The 26,013-nt window shown below is 34.9% G+C and overlaps 1 protein-coding gene across 1 annotated transcript; it reads right to left on the minus strand.

Annotated features, from left to right (window-relative positions):
* Nucleotides 1-17,696: 17,696 nt before the first annotated feature.
* Nucleotides 17,697-25,024, minus strand: LOC132747814 (asparagine synthetase [glutamine-hydrolyzing]-like). Its single transcript, XM_060737321.1, has 9 exons — nt 24,890-25,024; nt 23,427-23,698; nt 21,830-22,067; nt 20,912-21,094; nt 20,446-20,666; nt 20,117-20,243; nt 19,282-19,489; nt 18,687-18,924; nt 17,697-17,901 (listed from the first exon to the last, which is right to left on the minus strand). The coding sequence occupies exons 2-9, from the start codon at nt 23,673-23,675 to the stop codon at nt 17,704-17,706; spliced, it is 1,662 nt and encodes a 553-aa protein (XP_060593304.1). The 5' UTR covers nt 23,676-23,698; nt 24,890-25,024; the 3' UTR covers nt 17,697-17,703.
* Between the last annotated feature and the right edge of the window lie 989 nt (nt 25,025-26,013).

The following is a 26,013-nucleotide window of genomic DNA, read 5'->3' on the forward strand; positions in this document are numbered from 1 at the left end:
ATCAAGCGGTACAAAGACCTTCAAAGGGAGCAACACTATGAATGTCGGAAGGCAAACAAAGCTTATGTAAGAGACATGGTTACAGAAAATCCTAAGAAGCTCTACACTTTCATCAAAAGGAAGCGGTCTGACAGCACGGGAATCTCTCCACTAAAATGTGATGGTGTAACTCACAGCGACCCAAGTAAGAAGGCTACAATATTGAACAAACAGTTCACTGGGGTGTTCACTACAGAAGACACAACAGATGTGCCAGCCATGGACGGAGAAAGATACCCAGACATGCCTCACTTCACAGTAGGAGCTGTGGGCGTCAAGAAACTTCTCCTCAACCTGAAACCCCATAAAGCATCTGGTCCTGACAACATACCTACACAATTCCTGAAGGACTATGCCGAAGACATTACTCCGGCTCTCACCCTCTTGTTCAACGCCTCTTTACAACAAGGAACAGTACCTTCAGTCTGGAAGAAGGCAAATGTATCACCTATCTTCAAAAAAGGTGACCGTAGCAACCCTGCCAACTACAGACCCATTTCTCTCACATCAGTATGCAGCAAACTCCTAGAACACATCCTACATAGCCAAATTATGAAACACCTTGACCATCACAACATCCTTTCAGATCAACAACATGGTTTAGAAAACAACGCTCAACTGAAAGCCAGCTTCTTCTTACTCTTCAAGACCTGTCATCAGCCCTGGATCAAGGGGAACAAGTAGACGCCATCCTACTAGACTTCAGTAAGGCGTTCGATGTTGTGCCTCACCAACGACTCCTTCTCCAAGGTGGATCACTACGGCATCAGAGGGACAGTCAGAAGCTTGATTTGAAGTTTCCTGTCTGCCGCAGCCAGTTTGTCGTTGAAGGCCATTCATCTGCATCCTCCCCCAGTTACATCCGGTGTACCCCAGGGGACAGTACTAGGTCCTTTACTGCTCCTCCTTTACATCAATGACCTACCAAGGTGCGCGACTTCCATCAGCCGCCCTATTTGCTGACGACAGCCTGATCTACAGGAAAATCAAATCAGAAGCCCTCCAGAAAGACCTAGATAGACTCGCAGGAATGGGAACGCAAGTGGGATGATGTCTTTCAATCCCAGCAAATGTGAAGTCATACACATCACCAGGAAAAGAAGCACCATCATTAATGCTTATACAAGGTCCATCAATCAACTCTTTAATCTGTCAAAAGTGGAAAAGTTACCTTGGTGTCAACATCGCAAAATAATCTTTCATGGAACATACATACAGAATCTACCATCAAAAAGGCCAAAACAACTCTCTATCATTCATCAGAAGAAAACATCACAAGCTGCCCACAAGACATCAAGGCCCAGGCCTACAAAGACCCTTGTTAGACCAGTCCTGGAGTACGCAGGTACAGTCTGGGACCCACTCACAGCCACCAAACATCAACCAGCTTGTAGCTGTCCAATTGCGAGCTGCCGATTTGTAAAAGGCGACTACAAAACTACCAGCAGCACCACTGCAATGATCTGGATAGACCTAGACTGGCCAACTCCTACAGCATCGCCGCTCCAATGCCAAGCTAGTGATGGTCTACAGGATCACGCACAACCTCATAGCCATCCCAGCTGCACAGTACTTCCACCCCCTGACACTTGGTGGCCATGGCTACGGATACAGATTCCATGTCCCATTCTGCAGAACAGACACCATGAAGTTCTCCTTTGTACCCTCGGCAATTCGCCTGTGGAACCAGCTTCCAGAGCACCTAGCCACAGCAGTCAACCTTGAGGCCTTCAAAGGGAGGACTAGTCATGGGGCCCTAATATGCCGGAGTCAATTTTATTTTTAACATGTTCTTCTTTTAAATCTGCACTTATTCGCCGCACAACACTTTGTACATACACCCTGTACGTCAATGCTCCACAGTGGGTTATGTACAGTATTGGAAGAAGAAGAAAACTTTCAATGTCATAGTTCTAAAGTTTGCTTGTTATTTGCTAATTCTCTAGTTAAAATTTGGACTTGTCCCAACTAGTGCCAATCGCTTATCCCAAATTTCAAACCGCACAGGGTAACGCCCACCGCTGTGCGTTTCAATGCCCCTATATATTTCATATTGTATCTATGGTGGCTGATTTGTTCCATTCGTGTTTTCGCCCCGCGACCCCGCCAAGCGAAAAGTCGAGAATTAACAAGTTAAAATGGCGGGAGCATGGAGCAATAACACGCTAATAAGCGTGGGCGCGGATCGAAGTTTAATAAATAAAACGGCGGTTCGCGGAGCGAAAACAAGCTAATTAGCGCCTCCGCTAATTAGCGCCAACACGCTTATTAGCGGAGGCGCTAATTAGCTTGTTTTTGCTCCGCGACCACGACCACGCCAAAATAATTGACTTTTAATTATCGACTTTTCGCTTGGCCGGGTCGCGGGACGAAATCACGCTTATTATCGGGGCGCGCGGCGAAGTTTTATTTAATTAAACTTCGGCCCGAGCCCCCGCTAATTAGCGTGTTTTCGTATCGCGACCCCGCGTTTTTTTTTGCCTTAAATCTCGCTCTGCGCACCCGCGGGGCGAAATTTTATTTAATAAACTTCGCCCCGTGTCTCTGAAATGTGAAATACAAGTTGTAGATCATATCTGATGGTAAACTAATGAAGCTGGTAGAATTTTACCCCTTGAAATTTTGAATTGGAAATATAGCATAATTTGTCCGTGAATTTCGTGAAAAGTGTGCGTCTGAATCTATATTTAGAACAGTTTGCATACAAAGACCTCCCACGCACAAAATTTTTAACATTTACACTGAGCGCAAAAACTTTGTAACAAAATGAGTGATATTGAATTCACAACACCAAAAAGTGACCTTATCAATAAAAAGCGGGAATTATCATCGCCACTTGACTTATTAGACTCTAAAGTAGCAGAGATAGTTCTTTCAAGTGATGACATCAAAGCAATTGCAGACGTCCTAAGGGATACGTTTAAATCAGAAGTCCCTAGTCATAGTCATGCAGACACACACGTCCAAGCTATTGTTGATGACGTCCTTGCAGGGCTGAATGTGAAATAAAGTCTTTAGAGGCCGAAAATGACTAATTGCGAGCTCGCGTCTCCAAACTTGAAAGCGATGCTGATGTTGCTGAGCAATATAGCCGACGAAATTGTTTACGTTTTATTTTTTTATTTTTATATTTTTATTATCTACACATGTCTCACTTAAGTACGACATTCCATGTCTTCAATGTTCTATGAAAATTTGTGGAGATATATAAGCCCGAACATTCTTGTAAAAAGTTTTAACAATTGGTACTGCATCAAAGATTTAATTTGAGCGCAAGTTTACTAGCCTATTGGTTTGATTTTGCTGGTGACAATTGCTTTTGCAAGGAAGGGGTACAAAAACAGCATGTCTTCAACTAAATCCAAGTATGTTTCATTGCACGTATCTTCGTACTAAAAGTCGTGATTAACAGTAAACACAGCTTATTTTCGTTATTCTATTGCAGATTTTGACATAATATATAAAACTGTTTTTGATATTACGAAAATTAATTGTCTCAAAATCAAATTTGAATTGCTTGTCTTCAAAGTCGGTATCATTTACGAGTCTTAATTGCACAACAATGTGAATCACACATTGTAACGTATCAATGGTTATTTCAATAGCAATATTAAGTCCACAGTAATATTGTTAACATAAAATATGAAGATTAAGAGTATCTGTGCAACCATTTTGTTACGGATTTCACGTTAATTTGGATTTTACAAGCGTAATTTTTACAAAATCATTTACGAGGCTCATCAATACCAAGCGTTTTGCAATATATTTTCAATGATTTCAATGTTATAATACTTCAGATATCTAGAGCGGATATTTGTCTTGCTTATATTCTGTCATTCATGTAAACCATTCACAATTTCCCATAAAATTCCCTTGTCAAACAGAAATTTTCAACATTTACGAGCCTATCATTTACGGGACTCACCCTCTTTCACATTCTCTTGTGATTTACTCTGCTAGATTTGTTGAATTATTTCAACTTGTTAATGGACGTTGGTATTGTTGGAATAGTATTCTTCCACGAAAACAAAGAAGTATCCATGTTTTTTAAACATACGCATCTGAAATGTGTTTTTAACTTGCAGTAGCTTCTAAAAATCATAAAACTGATATTGTAATTGGTATTCAGACGTTTTGACTATTATAGAGTTCAATCATGGATACTTACTTTCATAAACGAATACATTTAAACTTATACTTCAATCACAAAAATTAAGTAAACATGAAAACAGGCGTGTCCCTTATCTGTCTATCTGTTTGTGAAGATATAATTGGTTGATATTGGTTGAATGTACGTTTGTCTGATCAAGATTAAATGGTAAAATTAATTTTGGAATATTCATTCGAGTAATAGGAAACTTTGAGTCCACGCTTATCAATGTTAACGTAATAATATTGAAGTATCTTGTATTAATTGTAAGAAAGTTTTTTGGAGCAGATATGGTGTAGAGAACTACCTAGTATTTGTAGTTCTGAAAACTTTATAACATTTTCATAGATGTTTTAGTTAAATGGGATATAACTTTTCATGCATCTTGGTAAAAAATATTTTAGTTTACCCAGATACTTAATATCTGTTTAAAAAAACATACTGTACATTGTTGGCTGTCACGGGAGTTAGGACCACTGACTTGTCGCTGCCGCGGCAGCGAGTTTTTGTGGGTGTGATAATCAGTGATGTAAAACTGTCTGTTATAAACCCTGAACTATAAATAGCATGCAGTGTTAACCTGCAGAGAGAATGTTAACAAAAACAGCTGATTTTACACTAACTCAAAGATTTATTAAAGACATTATCAAGTCATCTTGACCAGATATTATTTTTGTAGTAAGTTGTTTTTTTCTTTTTTTTCACTGGAATGCTGTATGTGTCCTTCATCAAGTCAGACAATTATATCAACATCCAAATGATGTGCCTTACATGGGGCATTTCTTTTAGGAACAACCTGCTAAAAAATGTTCTTGACAGGAATTTAAAGTATTTTTTAAACTGTAATTGTATAAATATTTTATGCATATGCAACATTTAGTTTGATTAACATTTGTGAAATGTAATTTTTGACTACAAGATATTCACAACAAAATATAGTGTAAATGAAATATACCTGTAAGTTACTTTTGCTGTTTTCATGAAGTTTAAACCATTCAAATACAAGTTAAATCAGTACTTTGAAATTTAAAAAAAAATCATAGATTAATGGATCATTGTAAATTTGTTGGATTTGATAAAGCAAGTCAGTAAAAGTTATTGTTTTATTCAGCATTCCAAAGTGTCGTCTGCTGAAAATCTCCCTCCCTGAAAAACCTTTAAGTACTTGTTACCTTTATTTATATGTTTGTTTCCCTATCAAGTAAAAACCGATGCGTATGTAATTGGTAAACATTTGAGACGCTAGACACTTAAATTACCGTATATATTCTAAGAGATTCTGTAGTGTTAAAGGTAATCTTACTGTCATTTGATCAAGTATTTAATCGGAAATAGTAATTAGCATAGTATTTTTTTCAACATATGCATATTCTTAAAGAAATATATCTATATATTAAGAAGCTTTTAGCATTATTATCATTGTGACTACATCCGCAATGCAACATATTTAGCTACGCCCCTCAGATGATATAAAATTTTAATAAAACGTGACAGTGGCACGCACATCATTTAAAGCTAAGTGACTATAGAATAAAGTGAAACTTTATTATCATTGACTAAAATAATGGCAGGAAATTATGATAAAGGTAAGCATTGTTTTTCAATAGTAGATTTTTTAATATATATATATATATTTTTTTTTTATGTACAGCTATTTGCTGATATTTGCGTTGATAATATTTAATTCCGATGGCCACATAATTGATTTGAATAAATCTACAATACGGATGACTGGAATTCTCAATGATTTATATTCCGGTACATTATACTTCTTGCGTTATATTAAATTGTAAACATGTACCATTTTCATGAAAAGCATCATGTACTGCTTGTGTTTTCATACTATTTCTTTTTTGTTAAAATGTATTTGTAAGATACAATCAAAATTCTATGATACATTATTTATAAAATGGATATCTCGTTTTATTTTCTAGATTTGGATGCGTATGAAGACTTAAAGGATGAGAATGAACGACTACGAGCCGTTCTCTATTGTATAATGTGTAGGGAAAAACCAAAGAGCAGGGTTTTTATGCAATGTGGGCATCTTCTAATGTGTGAGAACTGTTATTACTGTTGCAAGTACTGTCCTCTGTGTGGTGTTCGTATTGAAATGACCATCAAAATTCTTCGAGCTGCGTGAAATATAACAACTGTATTGCTAAATCAATAAACCAAAAAAATAAAAAATACAGGTATATCGTTTCTTTAATATATGTTGAAATCTATCGTGAATAATTTTTATATGATAATGGCTACGAAATGAACAAAAATTTAAAAAGACAAATCATTATACATGTATTAGATCTGATCTTGCTGATCTTGAAACTGTGATATTTCTTCTGTGATTACATTACATTTCACTTACTGTATTGTTTAATCTTAATTAAAACTTTTTAAAACATTTCATCTTTGTTTTGCATTGAACATTATCTGTGAATGTTGTTTCATGCTTTTTGTACGATCTGATTAAAGGTCTTAATTAAAAAAAAAAACATTAAAAAAAAACAACAACAACAACAAAACATCAAAAACAAAAAAAAAAAAAAAAAAAAAAAAAAAACAAAAACCAGAGGTATTGTTACTTGCCGCTGACGTTGCCGTCCGCGAACTTGTATGTTGATGATAACTTTTTTAAGTTCTTGGTGTATTGTCTTCATACTTGGCCACAACAACCCTTGTGACAAGACATTAAAGAAGACCAGACTAACCTTGACCTTCATTCATAAACGACATTGACCTCCAAGGTCATAGTTCTAAAGTTTGCTTGTTATTTGTTATTCTTTAGTTAAAATTTGGACTTGTCCCAACTAGTGTCAATCGCTTATCCCAAATTTCAAACCGCACAGGGTAACGCCCACCGCTGTGCGTTTCAATGCCCCTATATATTTCATATTGTATCTATGGTGGCTGATTTGTTCCATTCGTGTTTTCGCCCCGCGACCCCGCCAAGCGAAAAGTCGAGGATTAAGTAGTTAAAATTGCAGAGGCGCGGAGCGAAAACACGCTAATAAGCGAGGGCGCGGGGCAAAGTTTACTAAAGAAAACGGCGATTCGCGGAGCGAAAACACGTTAATTAGAGTGTTTTTGCTCCGCGACCCCGCCATAATAATCGACTTTTAATTATCAACTTTTCGCTTAGCGGGGTCGCGGCACGAAATCACGCTCATTATCGGGGGCGCGCGGCGAAGTTTCATTTTATTTTTCGCTAATAAGCATGTTTTCGTACCGCGACCCCGCGTTTTTTTTTTTTGCCTTAAAACTCTCCGCGCCCCCGCGACCGAAATTTAATTTTTATTTATTAAACTTCGCCCCGCGCCCTCTTTAATTAGCGAGTTTTCGCCCCGCGCTCCCGCATTTAAATTTCTCGACTTTTGGTTTATGACGGAATGCGCCGGGTATGTATAGGTAGCATTCTTTGAATTTTGATAACTTGGCCAATTGTGGAAGTATTTTGATTTTATTTCGCAATGACACATATAAAAGGTGTAATGACTTTTCCCTATAGCTAGAGGACTCTATTGTATTATAATTGATTGAGGAACAAACTTTGTCTACGATATTTTGGGACAACCCTCGTATTTTATAGTGATCATTCGACCGTGACTTATTTATCTCCAAGAGAGAAATCAAAGTGCTGTGCACAGTGCCTGCAGTTGGGACGTACTTGAATTGGTGGGTCCCAAGCTCAAAATTCCCTTATAGTTAGAGTGGACTCACGCCTGGTAAACGATAGAGCTACCTTTTTCGGAGGTTTACGGTAAATCGCTCTATTTCCATTTCTGAGGTGGTGCATGTCATTAAAATTAGTTGTCAACAAAGGTAAAGGGTTGTCATTTTTATATGTATTGAAAACTCTACACTTAATATCGATGTGTGGAGATATGGCCTGTAAATTTGAATAAGATTTCCAGACAACGTAAGTTGTTAAAATTATGTTTGAAATGTAGTTGTAGCGACGTTTCGATCTAACTTTTGAGTTTTGTCGTATCTTAAAATACAATATCGTATATATTACGTTAAGGATTTTTATGGTCGGTGTCCGAAACATTAGCAAAACTACCTTTATTTTGATATTTACGCTGTAAATGCAGTGGTCTGCATAACATTGTATTATGTTTATGTTTTGAAAGTTCTACACAAAAAAGTTAAAATCTTAACATGTTTTTTTTAAAGTTAAGTTCTTAATGTAATGTGGCAAATGTGATTACATGTATATGCATAAACTAGAATAAACACAGGTTCAATACTTCATTTATTATTGAACCTACACGAATATAGATGATATGGTATGCTATGACGAAAGATATTAATTTGTGTGCTGTAATAATTAATGAAATATACAAAAACAATCAGATGCTTTGTACGTAAGTTAACCAGAGAGCTATCTCCTTGGCGACATGACTACCTCCTTCACGACAGAGCTGTCTCCCAGAACAAATATCCTATATTTTCTTTAATTACTAATGTTTTGATATGATTTCAATTTTATTTGATTTCTAGACCTTATATCTACTTGATAATTTGAATCACTGTTTAGATGAAAATTGGAGGAAAAATAATCTGCTTCACGACGAAACGGTCAATTTCAAAATTCGCTAAATTCGCTAACTGGGAAACGCCGCTACAACTACATTAATACATTTCAAACATAATTATAACAACTATACGTTTTCTGGAAATCTCATTCAAATCTAAATGTCATAGCATTCTCCAAAGTTCGATTTTTGGAGTTTTCAAAATATTGTTGACACCTAATTTTAGCGACATGCACTAGCTCGGAAGTAGCGATAGAGCGATTTACCATATACCTCCGAAAGAGGTAGCTCTATCGTTTACAAGGCGTGAGTCCACTCTTAATTATAAGGGAAATGTAATGCTTATAGGTTTTGGGCTTGGGGGTTGCAGCATAAAAAACAGAGACGCACTCTCTGAAAATATTTATTATCAACCAAAAGTCTGGCTCGCGGCATGAAAGCCTTCAATACGAGTGTGCATGCGGGAATAGAATATTTAGGATTGAGGCCCGTACTAGTGGTAAGTACATTCGTGTTAAGAAATGAATGAATGAGTAAATGAATAAAAGGATGAATGGATGAAATATTGGAAAAGGGACGCAAATACAGGACTTCACAAAATATATATGCAGTAATAAATACAACAGATATGACATGGGCATGTACATAACACAATGTACGGTGTACAATACAGACATTGACAAACAACATATAACATTTAAACATCAATATGACCCTACGACATCCTCCGCCTCAAAGGGATTATGTCCCGACATTTTAAACAACCAATTCCAAGAAATCTTACAATGTAAATGCTTCAGTTAGATAGAATAGAGAAAATAAGAACCCCTAAAGAAAGCCCAAGACGGCAAAATTGAAAATGTTGCAAGCTCGTTTTGATTGAGCCTATTCATGGACTTTACTGTCAAGTGCAAACAACCGTCCACGCCCCCTAGCACCGGCTTAATCAGAATTCAAAATTTAACATGAACTATTACAATTTTGAAACATCCGCAGATGTGTTCATATGGTACTTATCATGGAACCTTCAATGTGACACGTAAGTGTCATGCCATGAAAAGCGGCATATAGCCCCAAAGTAAAAAAATGCGTGTGCCCTTAACGAGAAAGCAATAGGACAATGGGCGGAACTAAATGAAATGAAATTTTGAAAGGGGATCAGAGGTTATGAAAGCTGCATATCACAGATAAGACGTCAAAAGACAAATTTAAAAGGCAGGAAACATATCCTAAGTGTGATTCAACAGTATTTAAGTGAGGAATACTGGAACCACCAACAATAAAATAGCCGAAATGGAAGAACTAAATTACCACAAGCGCAACAGTAATGTCGTGCTGAAAGATCTTTAAGGATTGGAAATATAACATCCCTGATTGAATGTACAGGGCGACTTTCTACAGCCTCCACACGGCACAAACAACGCTGATGTGGCGATAAAATAATAGACACTTACACATAGAGTTCAAAAGTGTACATACACAATAAGCGTAAAATAAATACCCAATCTTCTGGTAAATCAGCTGTTTCAAAAACTATCAAAATACTTAAATGAACATCTGGCTCTCATGTTCATATAGCAAATTATTCTGAGCATATTCATATCTCGTTAGAGTTTTGATCTTATCGAACAAAAAACAATTACAAATATAGTATGTACTCTTAAATTACATCATATTAATTCATACATGACACTTAAGTCTCTGAAAAATAATATTATCGTTAACAGCGTAACTTAGGGCCTTAATTTCCGAATAGAGCCTGTATTTTACAAAGACGCTCTACGATCTCATATAAAAATTCTTTCTGTATTATATACATATATATGTAAACAACAAATCTTTGCTTAAGTACTCAAGTTTACAAAAGTATACAATCTCAGAATCCTGCATCTTCAACTATCATAATCAATCATATGATCAGAGTACCAATAACATTTTACACATAACCATTTTCTCACAACAACCATCAAAATTATAGCATCTAGGTAAAATATAGAAAACAAGAATCCCTAAAGAAAGCCCAACACGGCATAATTGAAAATGTTGCAGTCTCGGTTTGATTGAGCCTGTTCATGGACGGTACTGGCAAGTGCAAACCACCGTCCACGCCATTTAATCATGGTAATGGCGAAATTTTGAATTTAGAAACATCGGCAGATGTGTTCGTACGGCGGTTACATGTATCACGGAACTTTCAATGTGACACTTCCGTGCCATTCCATGAAAAGCGGCGTACGGTCCGCAAGTAAAAGAATGCGAGTGCCCTAAACGAGTAAACAATAGGCGGAACTAAATAAAATGGAATTATGAAAGGGGGTCAGAGGTTATGAAGCCTGCATATCACAGATAAGACGTCAAAAGACAAATTTAAAAAAACCAGGCAACATATCCTAAGGGTGGTTCAAAATTATTCAAGTAGGAATAATGGAACCACCCAATTATAAATATGCCGGAAAGTGAAAACTATAAGTACACAAACACAACAATAATGAAGTGCTGGACGATCTTTAAGGATCGGAAATATAACATCTCTGACTGAATGTACGGTCGGACTTTAAGCCCCCGTTTCTGACCAGAACTCTGTCATTCAGTTCAATTTTGGCATGTCTTACCCTTTGATCATATCGTCGCTTGTGGCGGTAAGTCTGCCGCTTACACTTACGACTAGCTATTTTATAGACATAGCTCAGGCGTGTTTGCATTCCCATGGCATAGTTGGAATGACTCCGGTATTTTTAAGAATCTTCGGGTTCGATTCCAAGGAAGTCATCAATTGTAAAGCGTGGATGTCTACCAAACATTAGAAAGTGAGATGTTTACCCGGCACTTTCATGCCTAGTATGTACTAAAAGCGGTACATGAGCCTTCCAATTGGACTTCTGAGAATCTTCAAGAGTTCCCACACATATCCAACAGGGTTTGATTAAACCGTTCCGCCATACAGTTACCTTGTGGTGTTATGGGGTGGTTCTACTCTTCTCTGTTAGCCAACTTACACAGCTCAATATAACAGCGCTTTCAAAATTGCGACTTTGGTCACTGTGTAAGGGGCTCTGAAACCCAAAGTGACAGATGAACTGTTTAAAAAGGATTTTAGCTGTAATATAAGCTATTTGATTCCGAGTGGGTATAGCCTGAACATAACGAATGAAATGATCGGTAATGACCAGTTTATACTCATATCCAACGGAAGGCATTTCAAGAGATAAATAATCCTTACAGACTTATTCTAGAGGAAAAGTCGATTCAACTGAGACAAGGGGTGTTGCGGTACTGACTGTCGTCTTCTGCCAGATACATCTTTGGCATTCTCGTATGCGTCTATCAACAAAATGATCTAGACCAGACAAATTAAACTGGGATTTTATCAAAGAAAGGGTACGGTCTCTACCCAGATGACCAACATCGTCATGTAGCCCTGAACATATAAATTCATGAAAAACACTGGGGGCTACTAATTGAATAACTGGGTGTCCAGAAACAAAACCATTTTTGTAAAGAATACCTTCTTTCAAGAAAAAATTAGGTCACTCGAGTTCACCCATGCAGCGAGAGTGGCGGGAGCGTTATTTATTCCAAATGCCATGCGATTGCATTCATAGAGACCGAGGGTCCTACTGTGAATGCAGTCTTGGCTTTGTCCGACTCCCAAACACCATGCAGTTTAATTGCTGACCTTTATTACAAAAGAAAACTATGTTGTTACAATTTGTCATTCTATGAACTGGGAAATGGTAACGGGACTTGTTATCTTTGGGATGTGACAAAGTGGAAACGAGGCTCTTGCGAAGTAGGTACTTGTGTGTAATTGTATGTTACTTTTGATGCAAGTAAGACATCTGTTATTGAAGAAGTGACATTATATAGTGATACATGTGGGGGACAGAATCGCAATCAGTTTGTTGTAAAATATGAAAAACAAGATCAACAAGGAAAGGCGGCGTTCAATGAACGAATATAAGTTGCTTAGTTCACTGTGTCTAGTATATTCCTCACATCAAGTGTATAAACCACAATTTACTCGAAAGTGGTCATTCAGAAATGGAATGTGATTCCATACATGCATCTATCGAGCATGCAAAAGGCCTCACAAAAGTACATGTTCCATCTCAGTGGGAAAAAATTATATCATTAGCACGCCGGAAGCAACCATATATTGTCGTTCTAATAAGTTACACTGACATACTAGATTACAAGTTGTACAAAGAACAAAACTGTCGCTCAATGAAAATTGATGTTGATGGAGAATGTGGCTGAATATAAAATGGATTCAAGTTCGTAAAGACAAAGAAATGAAAGAATACAAGAAGTACTTTTATGAACTATGGTTTTTGATGTTAGTGAGTTCAAGGAAGTTAGGTTAATGCAGAAGAAGAGCAGAAGCAAAGAAAAGTCTCTTACGGCTCCACGAAAGGCTTATACAGAGAAACTTTCAATATACTAGTATGCTGCAAAAAAAGCTGATTTGATGTCACTTGTTGCCTCTGGGACAATTCCGAAGGAGCACGAATCATATTACGAGTCATTGCATTGCAGCAAATCTATAAAAGGCAAACTGTTAGTGAGAGTGAAGAAGATGAGTGAACTTCATGGAATAATTAATGACAAACATTTACATTTTGTGACATGAAACAGTAGTCTTTATTTACTTAACTATGATATGGGTCATTAACATCCTTAACTGCTGATGTCTGGGGTCTGTTTGACTTGATTTGAATTATATACCAAAGAACATTCAAAATAAATTAAAATTTGTAAACTTAGATTTTAGTGCCTATTATCCTAACTTTTTAGTTATCAATTTTTTTCTGTAGAATCTAAATATTGAGCAGGTACATATTTCATATTTCTATGAATGAAAAGTGTCAATTTTGTGTACGAGTATTATTGTGCATGTGTGTTAATGACATTGCGTAAGGTTCTTCAAAGTAAGGACATAATTAATAAATTTGCAACAGTAACAATTACTGCAACATCTAAATTCTTTTCAAAGGAACAAGGCTATAACTGCACTTATAACCTTTTACCACAATTTATCCCGAACTTTTATTGATAAACCTTCAGAAGTAAAAGGTAGTAAGTGCAGTTATTACCTTTTATCGCTCAAACTTGTTGTTTTGACAGGATCTTAGTACATTTATTAACTTTTATTTCTGTAAAATGATATTATTTTGATCTTAGAACTTTAAAGCAAAACATAATAACAGTGTTTTATCAGCACCAAGCAAGGTAAACTAAACAAAATATGATCTAATGTAGTCAAAAATTATGGGAGAATCAAAATTGTTATAAAAATATTACGGAAAATAAAGTTGTATTTAAATATATGTTTTTTTGCGTTTTTCTCGAAATCTATAAAATCGCAGTTATTACCTTTTACCTTTGAACCTTTTTACGACGCGGTCCGTTGCTATGAAAAATTGACCGGAAGTAGTAGTTGTTCGCGCATGCGCAATTTGCGAGGGCATAAAGTGCCTTGTCCTACATAGAAATGTAGTAGAAATTCATAGACAATTCCGAGTTAGTTTAAGGTAAAAATAAGAAAATCATATAAAATAGCTTTTAACAGAAACACAAAAGATGCCTTCATAGCTTTGTGGCCAAGATTGCCCAAAAAAGGCACAGAAAGACGATTTGTTTAAGAATTCCCCCTTACGATCACGGAACTAGCCTTGCCAATCCACTTTCAAAGGAATACCAATTGTGTAATATTATGTAATAAATGGGTTATAAAATGTGATCTTTAACACCACGCTGTTTTAATTTAAATCACTGATGAAAAAGTCACCTAATGTTACCTCGAACAGATGACTTTTGGTCCTTGAATTATAATTAAGTCCCGCTAATTTTGTATATCTGTTATAAATATCAATTCACGTTTTAAGTACTTACCGCTTTAATTCATCCCAAAATTTCGTTCTTCTGGGTGACATAACTTGAAATCACGCCTTTTAAAGTCTTTAAGTACACTAAAACGTATTTTATCTTTATTTGGCTTTTGCCCTACGCAGAATGCGCATGCGCGAAATGCAACATACTTTGTTATGGAAAATCGTACTGTAAAAAGGATACGCTTTTTTCTCATAGGTTGAATGATATATTGCCATAATGAGTTTCGGCAATAACAAGTTATGTTTTTTTTATTATCTTTAAGCACGGATTTATATATAAATCCGTGCTTTAAGTCAATATCTTTTTTGATATTATGATATATAATAAGACATGCAAAAAATTGTTAGATTTGACCCACAAATAAAAATACTTTTAAGCAAATACTTTGCACATACAGTAAAAGTCTTATCCGTGGCAGAAAGAAGATACCGGATAGGACTTAGATTAAAGGAGCGATGAAGTGAAATGCAGCTACTGTTTATTTAGCACAACAACAACAAAATACCAAAAGCACAACAACTTTGGTTCTTTAAAAGAAGATTTTTTAAGTTTTTACTATATGCATATAGGGAAAATCAAAGACCCCAGGGCTTTTACTTGAACAAACTTGGTAGACACTCACTAGAAGATGTTTCATGCTAAAGGTCTTAGCTTTAGCTCTTTGAGTTCTTAAAAAGAAGATTAGGTTTTACTATATGCATATAGGGATTTTTCAAAGATGATTTTTAAGTTTTTCCTATACACATATTAGGAAAATCAATGACCCCCGGGGCGGGGCCAATTTTGACCCCGGGGCTTTTATTTGAACAAACTTGATAGACACCCATTAGAACATGTTTCATGCTAAAGGTCTTAGCTTTAGCTCTTTGAGTTTTTAAAAAGAAGATTAGGTTTTACTATATGCATATAGGGAAAATCAATGGCCCCCTGGGGCGGGGCCAATTTTGACCCTAGGGCTTTTATTTGAACAAACTTGGTAGACACTCATTAGAACATGTTTCATGCTAATTATCTTAGCTCTTTGGGTTCTTTAAAAGAAGATATTTAAAGTTTTTTCTTTCCGTTGCCATGGCAACCAGAGTTCTGCATGGAATTAAATTCTTTGAACAATTTTTAAAGGTGACCACCAAAGGAACATTCCTGTGAAGTTTGGATGAAATTGGCTTAGTGGTTTATGAGGAGATGTCATTTAAAGTAAAAGTTTACGGACGGACGGACGACGGACGAAAAGCACCCTGTCACTTTGTGACAGGTGAGCTAAAAATACAACCCCCCCCCCCACACACACACAAAAAACAACAACAAAATGAAAACAACTTTTAAAAATATCAGTCCTCTCCGGTATTTTCTTTCTGTTACGGATAGGACTTTTCTGTAAGTGCAAAGTATATACCTTACAAGTTTTTTATTTGTGGGTCAAATTTAACGATTTTTTGCATACATTGTTATTTTGTTCAAATATATCGATCATAAATGTATCGATTATAAACATGACGATTTTTAATGATGTAAGCGATCACTGACTCGCATATACTTTTATGGAACGCCGTTTTCCACCGAATTCTTCCAACCTAAACAGATCGTTATTACTGGCACGCATATGGCAGTGTTAACTTGGTATTTGGTACACTTTTTGTGTAGACAGCTTTGAAATAGGACTCCAAACAGAAATTATTCGTGTGGTTCTGCAAACCTTACAACTTAGACTGAAGGACAACGATACAACACTTTCTCTGACGTAAAAAAACTACTTTCGATCACGTGATAAGATATCATAACACAACAGATTCTTTTGTTGACAGTTTTGTTATTTTCCAACGCATAATAAAAGTATGAACGCATTGAAGCCTAACAAAAAAGGCTATATTGAGATTCGGTTTTAACAAACAAAATATGATAAACGAGTTAAAGATCGTGTATGTTTTGTGATAGATATTGTTACTGTGTATATATTTACTGTGTGTATACCACACTTGCAAAAAAAATGATATGTATATAACTATGCAAATAAAACAATTTTCAAACATCGAAGAATGTGTAAAATGTGTACTGCCAATACATGTATTTGTGCATATTATATTTAATCAATAAATTACATGCATTCATTTCTTATTGGAAATTTTGACTTAGAATTCATAGATAATAAATTTATAATTACCTCCCTTTATTTACATGAAATGTTAAATTGAGTAATATCTTTATAAATAATGCTTATTGGAGCTTACAATATTGACAAATCTCAATTTGAGCATCATATCAAAGAAATAAAACCATGAAAAAATTGTGTTACAGGATAAGTATAAACAGAAATATTTCAAGAAATCTAAACCAGATTAAAGCAAAACAATTAAAATAATAAAATAATACACATATAAAAATTATAACTCTTTTATACTTGTAGATATTTAAATGGTAATTATCGCAAACGCACTATGTTGGTTTGTCATGGCTCAGCTCAAATATAATAAATAAAATCTCTGGTAAAATGAGTAGATTATGTAAAAAACAAAGAATGCCTTATAATGTACAAGTGTTTGTCCGATTTCATTAATTCAACACTTACAGTGCCGACGACAACACCAGTGTCTGTCTGATCATAGTTTGCTCTTGTCACTAATCAGTCAGTACATATTTCAAACTTATCCCTATAATGATATATGGTTTTACCCAAACTGAAAGATGGAAGCGTTCATTTTTAGATATTCAGCATGATAAGTAAGTGTTAATTCTACTGCGCATGCTCATGGGTAAAAGACTGGTCAATATCGGATCAATATCCATTTTTAAAGCACATAATTACTATTCAACATCCGTATCGTAGACTGGTCTTAGATGGTTTATAGTATTCCGTGTTTATCAGCAGGGACTATTTTTAACATTTGAGACAGTAATGACCCCAAAATCGAGCCAAATGTCCAAGGATACAAATCATATCTGATTTCTTTATGTGTTCAAGTTCGCGCCTTAAATTATTAATCTTCTTGAAAAAAATATAACTTTTTTCTTGTAATAAAAACAACGAAATATATCTACTATATCTTAACAACAAATTCTTTTCTTCTTTTTTTTTAAAAAAAAAATATTTCACTGTTTATAATGTTTTAATGTTCTAGCAGACGGGTCTGTGGTTTGAGTCCATTTAGGCATCCAAAAGTATGGTATCCACTGACTATGGCCGGCGTAATATTTCTCAAACATTCGCCGGTAGTAGAGCGCTTCTTTCGATCGTGGGGCATTGTGGGTATATTTCTTTGCCGAATCCTCGACCTCGCTGTCGTTTATCTGATTAAACAGAAAAATGCATGATTATCTTTTTAATTTTTGATTATTAATTCATTATTTTAAGTGATATGAAAAAAATCTCATTAAAGGCACATTATGCCTCATCAGTGTCTATTCTAGGATTCGAAAAATATGGGGGGGGTGCTTCTACGCTGCCAACTGCACGAAGATGGAATTTTATTGAAAAGTGAGAATTCATTACATTTCTTGATTTTTTCCATTCTTTCTCTTTTTAAATGTCCTCCCCTGTCTCTGACAAAATAGGTAGGAATTCTTAAAAATATGAGTGAATCTCCTATCACCGCCAGAATAATCACTGCCTCAGAAATTCATATTTTATAAAAAATTCTTTAGCAATGTCAAACATGTGTTTAAAATTGTTTAAATAATGGATTTAAAGCATGTTCCATGTTTAACATCCGACAAAAGTAGTGCTGATTGTGCAGTAATGTGTTGTAAAGTTAGCAAAACATTAACAAATTAGGATTTCACTTCCATACAAAATAACTAATTCAATTTATACATATCAATTGCTAACAGAGCGAAAGAAGCAACAGGTCCCATAATGAGTATTGTTTTAGGAAACGGTAACAAAATACCAAACATAAAAGTTTTTGAGAAATCAAAATGGTAGCATTTCTTCTCAGGTATATTGGGCCTTCTATTAAGAAATTGTAAATGTGATGTGATCACAAATTCATATACCAGAAGTTTAATAATAAACTTTAAACATTTACAAAGAATAAAACCTAGATGTTTCAAAATAAAAAATGAATGATATCTACCTGAACGTCAATATGGTTCTGCAGAACTTCGTACCACGACTTGGTAACGGATGACACGCCATCACTGAACGCTTCCTTTGGACGCCATAAAATCTCCTCTGGTAATAAACCAATACCGGAAAATGCGGATCGCAGTAAATATTTTTCTATACCTTTCTTTGGGCGTTTATCACCATCTGGTAGTGACATGTAATAATGGCTAAAACGATGGTCCAAGAATGGCACACGTAACTCAAGCCTAAAATTAAAATAGAGGAATATTTCTTAGCTTAGTGTAAACATAATTATTTAAGCAAGATTGCGAAACAAGTTTTTGCAAATTATATTAATGAATAATCACTTTCGAATCCGCTTCCTGGACCAACCAGTACTAGTGTGACCCGAGTAGGGTAAGGCTCGAAACCATGATCCCATGTTGAGAGGCAGACACCTTAACAACTAGTACACCGCTTCCCCCATTTTCCCCTTAAAATTGACAATATCATATTTAGTTATACATAAAGTGTTTTAAATTTTAGGAAATAAAACAACAAAAATTTTCTAGTACAAATTCAATTTTATTTAGTAAAATTTTAAAAAAAGTTCATTTACATACCCCCAAGCCGTAGTTGTTCTGTCAGCACGGAGGACATCAAACATGTATAAATCTTTGCAAAGTCGTCTGCTTTCCTCGCTAGCTTCCTCGATAGATGGCGCTTTATGGAAATAAATGTATCCTTGCGCCACCTCGTCGGAACCTTCACCAGACAATATCACAGTTGTATCCGTCTTCTCTTTTATATACTGACTAATTAGATACATTCCTGTAAATAAAATATCATTTCAGATACATTCCTGTAAATAAAACTCTTTTATATACTGACTAATTACATACATTCCTGCAAATAAAAAATATCATTTCAGATACATTCCTGCAAATAAAAATATCATTTCAGATACATTTCTGTAAATAAAAAATATCATTTTAGATACATTCCTGCAAATAAAACTATAATTTAAGATACATTCCTGCAAATATAAATATCATTTAGATACATTCCTGCAAATAAAAATATCATTTTTCATTATTTACATTTAATATGTACGCACTGTTTCAGAAATTTCGATACCAAGTAAATAGCTGGTCAACCCATTTACATGTATTAACAGTGGCGTCAGTGTCCGAGTGGGCTGAGGCCGCTTACTTCAAGCCACTTCGAATCCAGTCAGAAATAATTTTATGTGACGTTGCCATCCAGGCCCGTCATGCTCATCTGTGCCTGAAAAGCACCTGAGGTTTGCACTTTACTCCACCGCGAGTCAGGTGATTGCAGATTGATAAGCGGGAAACAAACTGGTAATACCATGGTTAAACACTGACAACAACTGTACTAACACTGGCAATATTAAAGATTTTGTTAAGGTAGTTACAACATGTATTCGTTTCTTACCAACAGATGCTCTTACGGTCGTGATGTCATAACTTTCAAGATGATATATGACGTTTTCTACAGCTTCTATGCCTTCTTCCGGCGTAAACACTAACTCGTGATGTTCTGTTCCCAAAAAATCAGCAACCTGAATCAACAAAATACATTTTAAAATTGGCAATCGCTGATTGTTTTTGTATCACTGACAAATAAGTAAAAGACATCCACTGGGGTTCAAAAAAACCCATAAAATTTCAATTTCTAACATTGATCAGCTGGGTCACTTAAACAGAAATATTAAGAAATTTGCTCTGATTGAAAATAAATAAGAAATATTAATGAAATTTTACCTTTTTGGCTGCTTTTAAATCCGTCGATCCTTCCATACCAATTGAAAATGTTTGAATTTTATAATCCAAGCCTAATTCTTTAGCTAGTTTTACCACTAATGCAGTTACAAGACTCGAATCCAGACCGCCCGACAGAAGGCAACCTATCCGTCTGTCTGCCATGAGTCGTTTCTTAACCGCCATTGTCAAAAACTCTCTAATGTTCTGTTTTACGTCCTCACCTAAATATATATGTATAAAAATAGTTACAGTACAATAAGCATTAAGCTATTCACTAAAATAGCCTTCAGTACTATAAGAATTAAGCTATTCACTAAACAAGTCTTCAGTTCTGTCAGTATTAAGCTATTAACTAAAATAGCCTTCATGTTTGTATTATCGTATCATATAAAAGCTAACTTCATGCTGAAAATACTTTGTTATAAAATCATAAAATTAAAAACTAAGCAAATAACATCATACGCACCGACTGTTATAGGAAACGTAGGGTAGGCAGGTTCCTCGGCTATCTTATGGAATCTCGTGCACTCGGTTAACACCGCTCTCCCTTCTTTGTCAAGTGAATACGTCTCCACGTGACCAGGCGGGAAATGCTCCACCTTTGAAATCCCACATGCATCGGAGCTTGTATATGATAACCCTACCAGACCTGACAGAAAATAGAAAGAAAAGAAAACTTAGTCAAGAGTGGTCTATATTCAAGCGGAAAGAAAAAAAACATCTTGAATAGAAGTTACACATATAGCTATGTCAGAGACCAAAAAAAGATTCTTATACTTTTGCACAAGTGATTTACTTTTTAAGATTTATCGTGTGTTGGTTCAAAATTATCTAACAACTAAGGCATTCCTCCTTAAGCATTGTCAGTTATAAATGCGCTTAAATAAAGCATTTTATCTATTCAGTCTTTTGAATAAATAACAGCAATTCAAAATCAATAACAGAATAGTGATCGTAATTTCATTGAGTAACGATTTATTACTAGAATTGATTAGCAAGTATATTCGCTTGAATAAAAACATTTCTGTGATAAATTCGCTTGAATAAAGCATTTCTATGACAGATACACTTGTATAAAGCATTTCTATGATAGATTCGCTTGAATAATCCATTACTGTGATAAAATCGCTTGAATAAAGCATTCGCTTGAATAAAGCATTTCCATGATATACAATTGTACTCGCTTGAATAAAGCATTTCCGTGATAGTTTTTGCACGAATATATCATTTCTAAGAAAAAAATTGAATAAATTATGCTTGAATAGCATTTCAATGACATTTTCGCTTGAATAAAGCATTGATATGATATATTCGCTTGAATAGAGCATTTTTATGAGAGAGATATTGATCAATTACACCAATACTCTCAGAACAGTGTATTTACCTTTAGCCTCGGAACATACAGCCAAAAACCCATCTTCTGTTGTAATTCGGAAACCAGGTCTTACACCGAAGGTATCCCGGCCAAGAAATACTTTTCTGTTAGCTGTGTCCATAAGACAAAAGAAGAACACCCCATCTAAATGTTTTGCTGCAAATTCTATACCATACTTGGCATAGAGATGAATAATTATTTCCCCGTCACAGGCTGTATCTTGTTTAATGTCAAATTCTTTAGCAAGCTGAAAATGTCAAATAGAATTCTGATTAGATGTACATATATTAGAATAGTAAAACTATTATTATACAAATGTATGTAGCATTACTTGAAGGCCTCTGGGGATGGATGATTAGGTTTAAAGGGGCTCCACTGGGGTGCAAAAGCCTAAAAACTTTAACTTTGAAAACCTTACAAATATCAAACGGAGCAATTTAAATGGAATAATCTGCCAACAATAATAAAGAAAAATACTCATGAATAAAAATCGAAATTCGATTTTTTTTTTTGGCCATTGATTTGATTGAAAAGCGTTGCAAATCTCTGAAAAATATTTCAATGCAGTCCTATCATGTCGAAAAACCTCAGTGGAGTCCCTTTAAAGTATCTGACTAAAAATACAGATAATAAGCGTATAGGTTAAGTTAAGAGTTCTAAAAAGTTTTAATGGGTAGCAGGTATAAAACTAAATAGCGGCGTGCTACCTTGATTTAAACTAGACGTCTTGTAAAACTATAGGGTGCAACCTTTATTCAAAGTTCAAAATAGACAAGTTCAGACAAAATTTGCTATTTAAGCTAAAATTCAAACTAGGCTAAAATCTAGGTTTATGTGTTAAACTCGTGTCTAATTAAAACCCTCAAAATAGTATTTCCATTCATAAATATCATGCAGGAAACACGCCTTTCAGTCATGCCTTAATTCATATTTCGGTGCATTTTACTAATGTCAGACGGTATTTGTTGTATAATTTCTATTACAGCATACGATCGGAGTTTTGCCACATGTTGATAGTAAAATTTAATATGTTAAAGCCCCAAATAAGCTTTAAAATGCATCAATTATTTTTAAAAATATTTTTATTGTTTCGTAATGTTCTATAACAGTTTCCAAAAAGTTTTTCATCGGCCATATACCCAAGTATTAAAGCTCTTTTGCTTTTTTGCATTTCTTTTGTACGAAGTTAAAATACCACTTTGTTTGCCCTTTGATACTTTAATCACAAAATATTTATATATGCAACACTCTTTTCTTCAGGTGAAAACATGTCACACGTTCTAAATTCATTTCAAAACCATATAAAACACATGCTTGCCCTTTTTATAGATGAAAAATAATATGAGCCGTGTCACGACAAAACCAACATAGTGCGTTTGCGACCAGCATGGATCCAGACCAGCCTGCGCATCCGCGCAGTCTGATCAGGATCCATTCTGTTCGCTATCAGTTTCTCTACTTGTAATAGGGTTGGTAAGCGAACAGCATGGATCCTGATCCTGGTCTGGATCCATGCTGGCCGCAAACCCATTATGTTGGTTTTGTCGTGACACGGCTCATATTCATTTCTTGCAGGCATATTGTGCCTTTAAAATTTAAGCCTTACCTCTTTAAAGTTATAAATTTCTCCGTTATAAATTAGGTAAATATATGGGTGCTGGAAGGTCCTCATGGGCTGCATACCACACAGGTCGTCTACGATAGCCAACCTATGGAACGCCAGGCAACTGTTTGGAAAATGGTTTATGTTTTCGATCCTAAACGCATCGGGGCCTCTATGAGTTATTTTGTGAACGCAGTTGCATTGGAAGGCTATGTCACCTTCACTGCCAAATATTGCCCAAATTCCACACATGGTTTGATTGTAAATTTATCAATCTGAAATTAAGCATACTTAAATGTTATTATCCAAAGAAAACCCATATACACTTTGGGCCAGACCCCATACCACAACTTGAACCGCACGTAAACGGTCAATAAAAGACTTTTTTGAAAAATTCTTGTAAAAAAGATTTAAAAACTATTTTAAAGATTAAAACAAATGCCCAATTTGTGTAAAAAACGAAAAGGTTTTTTTTAATTGACCACTCACAGACGTATAGTATAAGCCGGATTGGGATGGGGATAGGGTCCGACACCGATAAACAATTAAAAAAAAACAAATAGCACGTTCAATTTTAAATTTTTAATATATAACACTTTAATGAAAAAATAGAGTTTAGAACAGTCAGCACTGTAAAATTTCTCAGAATTATACAGCAAAGGGAATTATTATACAATGTATTTTGTATCTTATATCTTCCATATGGTCAAATTATTTTATTAATACACTTCAAAGCAATACTTGAAAAAAATACTTCCACAAAAGTTTAGGTGAAAATAAATACGAACAAAATATCAAAATTAAAGTTCCGAAATACTCTTTCCATGCATCAGGGAAAGAAATATAATTATAAAACAAAATAATCCTCTCCATATAGATAAACAAATTAATGCAATATGCTTACTGACGCTTTGTATAAATTTATGCAGAGTTGCACGATAACGACCTTATAGTTGAGCTCGGTTGGGCATAAAAAAATGCGCGTGCGAATCTTTACATAATATTAATTGCTACTTCTTAAGAACTGTACTTAACTGTATCATAATGCAAGCTAGATAATATATTGCATTGTGACATGTAGCTACATCATGGCAAATAACTAAGCGATTTTGCTTATAGCTAATGATTACTTAGATCTGTATCATGTGCAAATAGAACGTTGATGAAATACCCCTTTTCTTTATTGGACAAACAAGCACTATATATCTGTTTGCATTTTGTAAACAATCGTAGGTTTATAAGTATAATTTACTTTAGATCTAAAAAGCCACGAAGCGAAATAATATGAACGCAACACTATATAAATCAACATCTACATATTATATATAAATACTAGTTATCAATTAAACCAATAATAACTCGACTTAATCCGACACGTGGACGCTTTCAAAACGTCAAAACTGAAAGTAAAAAATAGACGCATTAACATGGGTTTTCAAATGATGAAATCAATAAAATAAACTTACTTGTGACTTCTAAATATTAAACTATATTATTTATCCTTCAACCTGGCTGCAACGAAGTGCTGATCCTAAATGAGCACCTAGATCTGGTAACAAAAAATCCGTTCTGGTGATGCAACATTTCGTCAAACTTCATAACCATGCATTTATCATGTATATATACAGTGATCAATGCATGATCCAATGAAAACGGAGATCCGGTGATATCCGTTTCTATATTTAGATCGCATTTTCCACTTTTACCGTATACATTCTAAGAGGAGAGATGAAGTGTTGAAGGTGATATAATGGCTATTTCTTTAATTACTGTAATTGCCATCGTATCTTTTGTATATACACTGGATTAAGTTTATTATAGTACGTATTTACAAAATTAAATTGGTCAGGCGTGATCCACTTTTATTTTGTATATTTATTTAATTAACATAATAATGTAAGTTTCTGACTCTAGATAGCAAGTCCGCCTATTAAGCATAAAACTTACATATCTCGTTATGTATATTTTATCCAATATCATGGCGATAAATAAGGAAAGCTTATTCGTGGAATAACGGAAAGGATCCTAGGTCTACAGTTGCTACACACGTGATTTTTAAAACGCACGTGAATAAACACGAATAGCTGCCTAAGCTTTTGAACTTCTCGTTGGCAATAGGCAAATGTCCCCGAATCTGGGCCAGGAAAAGGAAACATAATCTTTGACAGACATGGTAATTGGTAAACAAACATTAACAAACACTTTTTAAGGAAAGCTATGCTGAGAAAAGAAGAGAAGAGATTTTGATACTAAATATACAGTATAAATAAACAATTGAGTAAAAAAAACCCAGATTATTTGATAAAAAATCAAATATTGAAAAATAACGTTTTTGAAGGCTGAAATGAAAAGTAATTTCATGGTATAAAATTTCAAAGAGACAGAGCTCTAGAGTAGTGAACCTTGTCATAATGTAATGTATCAATTTGAAATAAACCCTGGCAGAATGTACATGCAGAGTAACTAAGTAACGTAAAATTTTCATATAAAATACAAAATCAGATTTTCAAGGGATGATCGTTATAGAAAAAATGAAGAAATGTATACTTTTAAATCAAAGTTAATGTGTTCATTTGAAATAATGCGATCC

Source organism: Ruditapes philippinarum, unplaced genomic scaffold (genome assembly GCF_026571515.1).
Source record: "Ruditapes philippinarum isolate M1 unplaced genomic scaffold, ASM2657151v2 ctg1948_1_1_1_1, whole genome shotgun sequence".
Taxonomy (NCBI): Eukaryota; Metazoa; Mollusca; class Bivalvia; order Venerida; family Veneridae; genus Ruditapes; species Ruditapes philippinarum.